The sequence below is a fragment of the Pygocentrus nattereri genome, chromosome 14 (genome assembly GCF_015220715.1).
Source record: "Pygocentrus nattereri isolate fPygNat1 chromosome 14, fPygNat1.pri, whole genome shotgun sequence".
Lineage (NCBI taxonomy): Eukaryota > Metazoa > Chordata > Actinopteri > Characiformes > Serrasalmidae > Pygocentrus > Pygocentrus nattereri.
The window spans coordinates 3,220,706-3,231,760 of record NC_051224.1 but is presented as its reverse complement, the minus strand read 5'-3'; the positions used below and the strand labels follow the sequence as shown (position 1 = coordinate 3,231,760).

The 11,055-nt window shown below is 43.6% G+C and overlaps 1 protein-coding gene across 1 annotated transcript; it reads left to right on the top strand.

Moving 5' to 3' along the window:
- Positions 1 to 4,080: 4,080 nt before the first annotated feature.
- Positions 4,081 to 9,594, top strand: dhrs7ca (dehydrogenase/reductase (SDR family) member 7Ca). Its single transcript, XM_037545019.1, has 8 exons — positions 4,081 to 4,164; positions 6,087 to 6,164; positions 6,247 to 6,391; positions 6,498 to 6,610; positions 8,075 to 8,285; positions 8,381 to 8,473; positions 9,118 to 9,270; positions 9,366 to 9,594. The coding sequence occupies exons 2-8, from the start codon at positions 6,153 to 6,155 to the stop codon at positions 9,572 to 9,574; spliced, it is 936 nt and encodes a 311-aa protein (XP_037400916.1). The 5' UTR covers positions 4,081 to 4,164; positions 6,087 to 6,152; the 3' UTR covers positions 9,575 to 9,594.
- Positions 9,595 to 11,055: the final 1,461 nt, after the last annotated feature.

The window sequence follows — 11,055 nt, the reverse complement described above, 5'->3', positions numbered from 1 at the left end:
CATGTGGCATGTTTATTTAACATTTTACCATTTAGCCACCCAATGTGTTTTGATTGTTTTTGAAGTAATATCAGGATAGGGATGTAAGATTGGACGTCGGAAGCGTGGTGCCGGGTGAATAATGCTGAGTAAACGGCCGTGCAATGATGCTTCAGTCTGAGCTATTTGGGGTCTTTTGGAGAAATTACACAGATCCTATATCCCTTTTGAGTTGGCAAGTCAAATCATGCACGAATTACATTACCATACCTCCTCTTGTAAAACTAATCCAACTGGAATAGGGTTTTCTTGGCTTAGCTGCTGTCTATTTTAATAAATCAGTCAGATTAAATTTGGCATTCTGTTGGTATGATTTTTTTTGTTATATGGTTCTAATAGTAATAATAACTCTCCCTTAGAGATAGGGTGAGAAGTTTGGTCATCCGGGAGGGACTCGGAGTAGAGCCGCTGCTTCTCCACGTCGAGAGGAGCCGGCTGAGGTGGTTCAGCCATCTGGTTAGGATGCCTCCTGAACGCCTCCCTCTTGAGGTGTCACAGGCAAGTCCACCTGGGAGGAGACCCTGGGGAAGACCCAGGACACGCTGGCGTGACTATATCGCCCAGCTGGCCTGGGAGCGCCTCGGAATCCCCCCCCGGGGAGCTAGTGGAAGTGGCTGGGGAAAGGGAGGTCTGGGCCTCATTGCTTAGGATGCTGCCCCCGCAACCCAAACCCCGGAGAAGCGGAAGATAATGGATGGATGGATGGATGGATGGATGGATGGATGGATGGATGGATGGATGGATGGATGGATGGATGGATGGTACTAACAAAAGGTTCTTCTATTGATACAATCTTGACATCATAACGATAAAAGAACCTTCTTGCTACTATATATTCTTTAAAGTACCATATACAACAAATTCTCCATCAACAGTCGTGGGCTGGAGGTTAGGGAACCAGCCTCGTGACTGGAAGGTCGCTGGTTTGATCCCCTTGGCCGAATTGCCCTTGAGCAAGGCATCTAATTCACAACTGCTCCCCGGGCGCCGTGGATAGGGCTGCCCACCACTCGGGCAAGTGTACTCACTGCCTCTTAGTGTGTGTGTGTTCACTAGTGTGCATGTATGTGGGTGTTTCACTGCACGGATGGGTTAAATGCAGAGGTCTAATTCCTCTGTGTGCAAAACACAGTTGGCTAATAGTTCTGAATTCAATTCACCTAAACAGCTACTTCACTGTGTAAAGAATCTTTTAAGCATGAAATGGTTCTAATTAGAACTCAGTTCTAGAGAGAGCTTTACTTGAAGAGACATCTTTTCTAAAGTGTGTATTAGAGAACACACTGGATGGTGTTAGGTCTCGGATCATAAACTGGGGTAACGTGGAACTTGCCTAAGGTTAACACGTGAATTTCCAACTTTTCCAAGTGCAGTTTCTCTTTAATACACTCAGAAATTCAGAATACATTGAACAGACTAGTCTTTACAACTAAATCTTACAACAGCAAGGTTAGGCGATCACATGGTGTGTCTGAACACGTGGAATACATCCTTTTTCTTGTTCTTGCAATATCTGCTCAGATTGCTGTCCTATGGCCCGGTGGCACTGTCAGAGCTACAGAATTGTACTCTGCAGTCCATGGCCATGACCCAGAGACTGACCTGTCTGAAATCATTAACTCTGGCTTCATCATCATCATCATCATCATTATTGCGATATTCAACAACTTTATTAAAACGTTTTGTTTACATTGTGCAGCCCTACCACCAGCCCTTCCCTAGGAATGTAATGAAGCCACTAAGTTGACTGAACATTGCCATGACTGCTAACTATTACCAGTGGACCCAACAGTGCATGCTATATCTACTGGATCCTCTGCTTATTCGTCCTCAGCAGGATGAAGCTTCATAACTCCATCTGGCATCTATGACTGTAACACATTCACTTTTAAACAGCTTTCCAAACCTGGCTGGCTTCGCCATCACTGCCCTTCTGCTTTGTTGTTGACAGCTTTGCAGCTGGCTTCTCAGTAGCTTGTCTCACCTCAGTGTGGAACCTAATTGTTGCACTGCATCTTTCTGCAAAGCTGTGAATCTTTCTGTGAAGATGACTCTTGACTCAACATATCTAGAAGTAACTGGCCCTGACTTGGCTTGTAATGCCCAGAGACAATCCTCCTTCAAATGCCGGTGTGGCTTCTCTGGGAGTTTCCCCAGATAAGATGACCTGCTGCAACATTAGAGACTGCAGTTCATATGGCCTGCACTTCCCTCATTGCTAGTCATATTGACCTCTTTGCAGTAACCCCCTTGAACTCCTCCCTTCAGGCACTGCCTCAGACCAGGGGTGTCCGGCGTTATCTTGGAAAGAGCCGGCGTGGCTGTATGTTTTCATTCCAAGCAAGCAGGAGTACATTTGGCTCCACTTATTTAATCAGTCAGTCTCAGTGTTCAGCAATGTGTTCAGCTCATGTGTTCTCCTGTTCGGTTAGAATGAGCCACACTGACCCTTTGTGCGTAAAGAATGGACAAACCTGCCATAGACTCTGGCAAGTTTTTAGCTTCTCTAGCTTACAGCTGTCGTTAAGGACAGCTGGGTCAACCCTCCCCCACTAAGGTCAGTAAAAGCATGCTGCAGGGGTCCATCTCTGTTTTCTCACCAAATGAATGACTAGAGGAAGTACTAGACCTGTGCATTCAAGTTCTACCACTGGGGTAAAATGCTGTTTGTGTGGCATTGAGACACTTCATGCCAGTTCTGTAGCACCACCCTATGCTGATCACGTTATCTTTACGGCTTCCCATTACTTTCCTTCATCTTGGGAAAGCTAAATAAGGGATCCACATTGCAGTCACAAGGTTTACAGGAAGCTCCACGATGGACCACCAGTGGAATTTACTTGGGGTGCTAGACTTTCTATTGGTGATTATCTCATATAAATGCACTGCCTGGCATCACATTATGGCCAGTCCACATTTCTCTTGTTTTCTTTTAACTGGTTGAAATGAGGGCTCAGGAATAAAGAAACAGTCAGAAACATTAAACCATTCTGGCTTTCCAACCCCAACATTAGACTCTTAAATCAGTTAGAACCCAATATAAAGACAATTGATTTTATTTTGTTTTATGTAGACTGTACACTCACAGGCCACTTTGTTAGGTAAGTATAAGGTTGGACCCCCTTGTTCCTTCAGAACTGCCTTAATTCTTCGTGGCAGACTTTCAACAAGGTGTTGGAAACGTTCCTCAGAGATTCTGGTTGGTTATTTGAGTTCCTGCTGCCTTTCTATCATCTGGAACCAGTCTGCCCATTCTCCTCTGACCTCTCACATCAACAAGGCATCTTCGTCCACACAACTGACCGCTCACTGGATATTTCCTCTTTTTCGGACCGTTCTCTGTGAACCCTAGAGATGGTTGTGTGTGAAAATCCCAGAAGATCAGCAGTTTCTGAAATACTCAGACCAGCCCGTCTGGCACCAACAACCACGCCACGTTCAAAGCCCCTTAAATCCCCTTTCTTCCCCGTTCTGATGCTCGGTCTGCACTTCAGCAAGTCGTCTTGACCACCTCTACACGCCTAAATGCATTGATTTGTGGCCGTGTGATTGGCTGATTAGCTATTTGTCTTAACAAGTAATTTAACAGGACTACCCGGCCAGGGAATCAAACCCAGGCCCACCACGCCACTGTGCCGCCCCAGTCTAGTTTCAAATAGATCCTATTTACTTTTCCCTTCTGCAAAATTCAGAGATCATTTGTGCGCATGTTGTACAAAACATGTTTCCCTGTATTGTTTTTCAAAGATCACAGAAAACATCATCCTTTTAGTTTTTCTGCCACGTGTTAGTAAAGTAGTTCATTATTGTTGGCTTGGCTGTGATTAGTGTTCTTGCCATACATGCAAAAACCACTGACCCACCTAAAGCAGGGCTCCATAAATAGGGCACCACTTAACCGCCTGCAATAATGATTCAAACGTTGCTATGTATACAACATACATGACAGACGACAGCTTCAGCTGTGCGCTATTAAAAGCACTTAAATCTCAGAGCGCTGCCTTGCGCCTGCTGTCCAGTGCCAAGCTGTGGGAAGAGGTACTGGAAAAGATTACAAGCATTTCTACCCTTAACCCAGGACAAGCCAGCTGAAACGCTCACCTCAGGCTCTCACGTCTACATTCTGTAAGTCTCCCAAAGTGATACATTATATATCTGCATGTGCTGACTAATTACGTTACTGTACTGCTGGAAGTTCGGCTGGAAAATGAGACTCGGTTGCTTTTTTTGTGATCCAAGGAAGTGGAAGGTGGCTCATCATGACTGTAGTGAGTCTGCTTCTTTGTTTTCTGTCTGATGGAAACTTGCTTTGATTTGAGTCTCATTGGATCTAATGTACATAACTGGACTTTGCCTCTGGAATGTATTTGAGGATAGTAAATATATTTAGCTCTTCTATAAAAACACACTACTGTACACAGTGTTGTGGATACAGAGTCTCCAGACACACTAAAACATAAAGGAATATCGAATCCCGCTGATTTTCCAAAGCTGGTTCAAAAATGACTTCGTGTGTAGTGTTGATAATGGGAAGACTGCAGTAAATCCTAAAAAAAAAAAGGTTTCTTTGGGTATTGTTTTGTCCTACAATGCCCTGCATTTACCTCTTCACCACAAATGGACAATCTTTGGCCTAAAAACTAGCAGTAAGCAATGACTCGGGTATCAGTCAGTGCATTCATAACCATTCCGTGCAACAATTTCCTGTGAGAGAGCTTTTACAGGCACACTTTGGACATCTGGGGCCATATTACAGAAACATCTTAAGTCTGAAATCTTATCTGCTCAGTCACCATGACAGCTTTAGTTTATATTAGGACAGAAGCTATACAGGAACATCAGTTCTTCAGTTCTTAATCTTATCCGTTACCTCCAGACTGGAAAACAGTGCTACAGAATCATCTTAACTAGACAAAATTCCCTAAATTCTGTCCTAACATTAAGACAGTCTTCACTTCTGTTTCAATCGTCTGTTTCTGTTGTGTTGTGCAGTGTCAGACAGCGTAGTTCTCTGTAACTGGAATAAAGACACGACATTGATCTACACTGAAAACTGAAGTTTCTGTAATACGGCCCGATTCACAATGTGCTGCACTACAAACCCCAGCTTGCGCAGAGACATACAGTGCCCTCCCCGCTGAAGGGTAGTTTAGAGTGTCCAGTCGGCCTACTCGCACGTCTTTGGACTGTGGGGTGAAACTGGGGAACCTGGAGGAAACCCACGCAGACATGGGGAGAACATTCAAAGGGTGCCTTTTGGGATTCAACCCCAACACGAGTAAAGGGGCATTGCTGGATCAGCACTACGTAAGACCTACGGTGGTAATTTGGTGACCAAAAAGAACCTACAAAGCGGATGTTTTTGCATTAAACAGTAAGACATGTTCACTGTTAAAACAGCGACAGTAAAAAAAGTTTATGATGACAGTATACAGTGACGGGAGAGAATATTCTTCTTCTCATTTGTGGTTACTTGGCAAACATACCACACTCCGAAGGTACTATATTTCTTGCCAGACTTTTAGTTTAAGTCAACTATTATTAATAAAAACTTCTAAAAGCTTGTGTATTTTAACATCTCTTATGTTGGCTGCTCTTTTATACAAGCAATAAGCCACTCGAAGAAATATAACTAGATGTACACAGACATACACAGTCTATGTGTCTGTCCTGCGATGGACTGGCGACCTGACCAGGGTGTATCCTGCCTTCCACCCAATGACCGCTGTGATGGGCTCCAGCACCCCCCCCCCCCGTGACCCTGAGGGAGAAGCGGCTTCAAAAATGCGTGTGTGAATATAACTATTGGACAAAATTGTGTTAATATTTCATATTCAGTTAAAACTCAGTTTTAAAAACACCCTTCCCCATGACTTCGCAGTGACACAGAGCTTCTCGTGGCTTATTGCTTTAATATCTTGTCTTTGTACTAAATAATTCAAAATATTGAAAAATGACTGCTTTCTGTTTGCACCTGCATTGTACCTGCTACCCAACTTTTTATGAATTGATATACTTTTTTTTTTTTTTTTTACATTTTCTTCCAGACTGACGTAGTTCAGCTAAAATTATTTCCTGCAAACTGAAGATTAAGCAGATCTAACACTGTGGACATGGACAGTGTGGTAAGAGACGGTTGCATTTAAGCATTAAACACTGATATGCTGTATAACGGTACAGATTTTATCATGTAATCTCTTTCAGAAGACCATGGTTTGGCTGGTGCCTGCTGTGCTGGTGGTCATGGCAGGAGTATTCTATCTGTACGGTCAGATCCTCCGGCTGCTGAGCAAAACCACGCTCCGAAACAGAGTAGTGCTAATAACAGATTCAGCGTCGGCTCTGGGGAAGGGTGCGCTATTGTTCCGAGTTATTGTTCCTTCAGATTGTTTTTTTTCTGTGCAGCTATATTGCAGATGGATTACTGCTATAAAATGCAATGTTCTTGGCCTTTTTAGAGTGTGCAAAAGTCTTCCATAAGGGGGGGGCGCGGCTGATTCTTTGTGGGAAGAACTGGGAAAAACTTGAGGATCTTGCGGAGCAGCTGGCCAATGAATCAGACCCGACTTTAGTAAGTAAATGACAACATTATAGCGAATCCAGTGATGCTGAGAACTCAAACACAACACACATGCATGTATGTACACACGCTGACGTCAGAGCTGAAAACACATTTTGGACTTTAGACTCAAATCCTTTTGCTTTAGTGACTATGTGTTAATTTTAAGATATTCCCCTTCGTAACTACTGAAACAATCATAACACTACTGAAACATCACTGTTGGTAGTGAGAATTTTAGCTTATTTTGAGCCGAACTCAGGAACACTCAGCCAGAACATGATAGCAATCACAGCTTTGGACAGTTGGACACACTTGGAATTCCAAAAATAGAATCAAATAGAAAATCATTTTTCATTAAAACACAACTGCAGAAAATGTGTTTCTTAGTGACAGTTCTTAATGTTATGCACTGATTTTCAGACTTTGGGACACATTCACTGAAATAATGGGATTTAACTGCTCACCATGTGGCCATGAGGGACAGGGATGCAGCCTCACTTCCTGCTCTAAAATTCAGGGGTGTAGCTAAAATTAGGCTCAGCCTCTCCGCTAAAACCTTGTTTCAGACTTGAAAACACAAAACAGAATTTTTTAAATGAAAGTTTTTGTCAAAGCCTCGATGAATCCGAATCTTTCAATTTCTTCTTAAAAGAAATCAAAAGAGTAAACATTTTTTAAATGTACTGTTTTCACAAGAAATGTAGGGGTTAGGGTTTGGAGCCACCTCGCAATAGAAAGTACCCTCTAAATGATGATTTTGTATTATATTATTAGTTTATATTATTAGTATCTTAAGCCTTAGGGGCATTTCTGATCACAGATTAAAATACTTTAAAGCTGAAACTTTTGTGAAACAGCACAGTAGGTATGAATACAATGTAGCAGAGCATTTATCTGAGAAATTAAGTGACCCTTATTAGTCCCACATCCGGGAAATTTCACCTCCGCATTTAACCCATCCGTGATGTGAAACACCACATACACACTAGTGAGCACACACACACTAGGGGGCAGTGAGCACACTTGCCCGGAGCGGTGGGCAGCCCTATCCGCAGCACCCAGGGAGCAGTTGGGGGTTAGGTGTCTTGCTCAAGGACACCTCAGTCGTGTGCTGTCGGCTCTGGGGATCAAACCGGAAACCTTCCGGTCACAGAGCCGGTTCCCTGACCTCCAGACAACGACTGGATGACACTTAAACTACGAATCCCCACGTCTTCTGCCGATTCACGGGACATTAGACAGTGATGTCATTTCTAGTTTGTAGTGCCAATCTTACTACACCTGTACAGTGCCCTGGAGTAAACTATAGTCATTTTCCGAACTTAGTTTGAAATTCCTGTAGTATTAAGATTCCTATAGACCTTTTTCACAGAGGTCAGGCACCCACACACACTGCATTAAGGGACGAGTGTCTTTGTCACCGCTGCAGTTCTGTTCATTCATTTTAATATCTGTTCAACTAAATCTTTCCAGACGTTCCCACCCAAGTTAGTAGAGCTGGACTTCAGCGACATGGAGTTGATGCCAGAGGTGGTCTCAGATGTGCTCGACTGTTACGGCTGTCTGGATGTGCTCATCTTTAATAGCAGCATGAAAGTGAAGGCGCCGGTGCAGACACTGTCTCTGGAGATGGACAAGATGGTTATGGATGCCAACTACTTTGGGCCCATCACATTGGCCAAAGGTACCATACGAAACCCCAAGAGCAAACCACAAATCAATTCTATCATTTTGCTACAGAGTTCGAAACACTTCTTAATGTACACTTTACCATTGCAGGTGTTCTGCCCTCTATGATCACTAGAAGGTCTGGCCACATCATCCTGGTCAACAGCATTCAGGGAAAGCTGGCTGTGCCTTTCCGCACCACCTGTGAGTTTGGCTAATAGACACTGAAAAGACAGCCAACACTTATGTGTTGTCAGACACTGAATTAATCCAAAAGCCTCTTTCAGTTGGAACCACTGAGAGCAAAAGAAAGAGGACTAGAATATGCTGTGGTATTTTAGCATGACATTCCTGGTAGTACACAGTACACTATGTGGGGGTTATGGAAATGGATTAAGCCCAGTCTTGGACTAAATTTCAGTGGAGAATTAATATCTGAATGCAATCAAATCCTCACAGCAATCTAGTCAGCTACATCACTTAAGAGAACGCAGTTCCACTGCCCAATGTTGGGGACCTTTATACCCTACTAGCACTGGGCCTGGTGTCTTTTGTGGCCCATTCTACTGGCAGTGCTTTCGTTTGGAGAATACATAGATATACAAGCTGTGTGCACTCTTGTGTGCCTGTGCCAGTAGCAGGTGCACCTTAAGGTAACTAAATTTTGTAATTAGGACTTCTGAACATAAAGTGTACCTTAACAATGAAGCAAATGTAAAACCAACGCCCACATTTAGAGGATCAAGGAATGACTTCAGCTGATAAAACAGAGCTAAACCTACATTCTTCCTCCGAGTCCTGAATAAACAACAGCCGCTGCCAGTCACACTGATATTCTTCCGTTTCAGATGCTGCCTCTAAACATGCGGTGCAGGCCTTCTTCGACTGTCTCAGAGCTGAAGTGCAAGAGTACGGCATCTCGGTTAGCACTCTCAGTCACACTTTTATAAAAGCTGCTCCCTCAGTCAAACAAGCCCCCGCAGCAAACTCCGTCTTGTCAGGTACGTCCACCTCACCATCAACTCATGCAGCTAACGTCCTACTTCAGCTTTGTGTGATCCCCGGATGCTCATGAGTCGTCTCTTTGAAAATGCAGTGCTCACCAGACAGAAACCTCATGGCGTTTCACCGGAGGAGATGGCCGGTGAGCTTCTGAAAACCCTGAGCAGCAAGAAGAACGAAATCATCATGGCACACTCCATCTCTAAAGCAGCTATCTACGCAAGGTCCTTCTTCCCCAACTTCTTCTTTGCCGTAACGGCAGCCGGAGTGAGGAGCGCTGCAGCTATGGAGCATGTGCAGTGATGGAAGACGGTATTTCTTGAGATGCAGCCCACATGAGGACAAACGACACTTGTCAGAATGGTTTGGAGGTTTGGTTGGAAAGGACCGAAGTGGGAACTGTGGGCCGATGCCGATATTTTTCACACGTATCTGCTGATGTCGACACATCAAAATCAACGTGTGTCAGCATTACAGAGGAATTATTTCATAAAGGAATATAAATATAAATGGGTTAGGGTTTGGTGGAGGGGGGATCATGGTGTGGGGTTGTTTTATAGGAGTTGGGCTCGGCCCCTTAGTTCCAGTGAAAGGAACTCTTAAAGCTTCAGCACCAAAAGATTTTGGACAATTTCATGCTCCCAGTTTTTGGGAACAGTTTGGGGACGGCCCCTTCCTGTTCCAACATGACTGCGCACCACTGCACAAAGCAGGTCCAGGTCCATAAAGACATGGATGAGGCCTCACAAATGTGCTTCTGGAAGAACGGTCAAAAATTCCCATAAACACACTCCTAATCCTTGTGGAAAGCCTTCCCAGAAGAGTTGAAGCTGTTATAGCTGCAAAGGGTGGGCTGACATCATATTAAACCCTATAGATTAAGAATGGGATGTCACTAAAGTTCATATGCGTGTGAAGCCAGACGACCGAATACTTTTGGAAATATAGTTTATGTACTTTTAATTGTAGAATGATGCAATCTGTGCTAGATCCCAGCCCAACACAATGAATGGGTGGGCAGAGTGATCACATTCATGTTAGCTTTTATAGCTGATTTCTTCTATAACAAGAAGAAATCAGCTGATTGCCAATCAATAACAAGTTGTGAACAGCGCTGTACTGAATTATACTGCCCTCTGGAGGAGAAAGAAAACAGTACTAGCACTGCTACAAATCAAAGTAGAAGAACCCAAAATTTTAATTATTATTAATTATTAACCATTTTTATTGATATATAATTGATCAGTTTATCACAGTTTAACAAATTATTTTTATTTTGAATGATCAATAATGGTTTGGGATTCATTTTTGGTCAGTTGTAAGGTGGAGGTTAGGGATCCAGCCTCATGACTGGAAGGTCGCTGGTTCGATCCCCAGAGCCGACAGTCCATGACTGAGGTGTCCTTGAGCAAGACACCTAACCCCCAACTGCTCCCCGGGCGCTGCGGATTGGGCTGCCCACCGCTCCGGGCAAGTGTGCTCACTGCCCCCGTGTGTGTGTGTGTGTGTGTGTGCATTCACTAGTGTGTATGTGGTGTTTCATTTCACAGATGGATTAAATGCGGAGGTGGAATTTTGTGGGATTAATAAAGTACCACTTAAAAAACCCATTTATACGTAATCACGTCATAAATTTGTACATATGTGTAACATATTCAGTTTGCTTAAACAACTAGTGTTGTCTCAAAGCAGCTTTACAGAAAGGCAGTTTATGGAAGGATCAAAAGAAAAAAGAAAATAAAAAAGGAATCCGTGTATAGATTAAAGGAACTGAATCCGGGTCC

Excerpts from the sequence above, each read along its gene's own strand:
- dhrs7ca (XM_037545019.1), top strand. Across the intron at positions 6,392-6,497 it reads AGCGTCGGCTCTGGGGAAGG|AGTGTGCAAAAGTCTTCCAT; the intron begins GTGCGCTATTGT and ends TGGCCTTTTTAG. Across the intron at positions 8,474-9,117 it reads TGTGCCTTTCCGCACCACCT|ATGCTGCCTCTAAACATGCG; the intron begins GTGAGTTTGGCT and ends CTTCCGTTTCAG.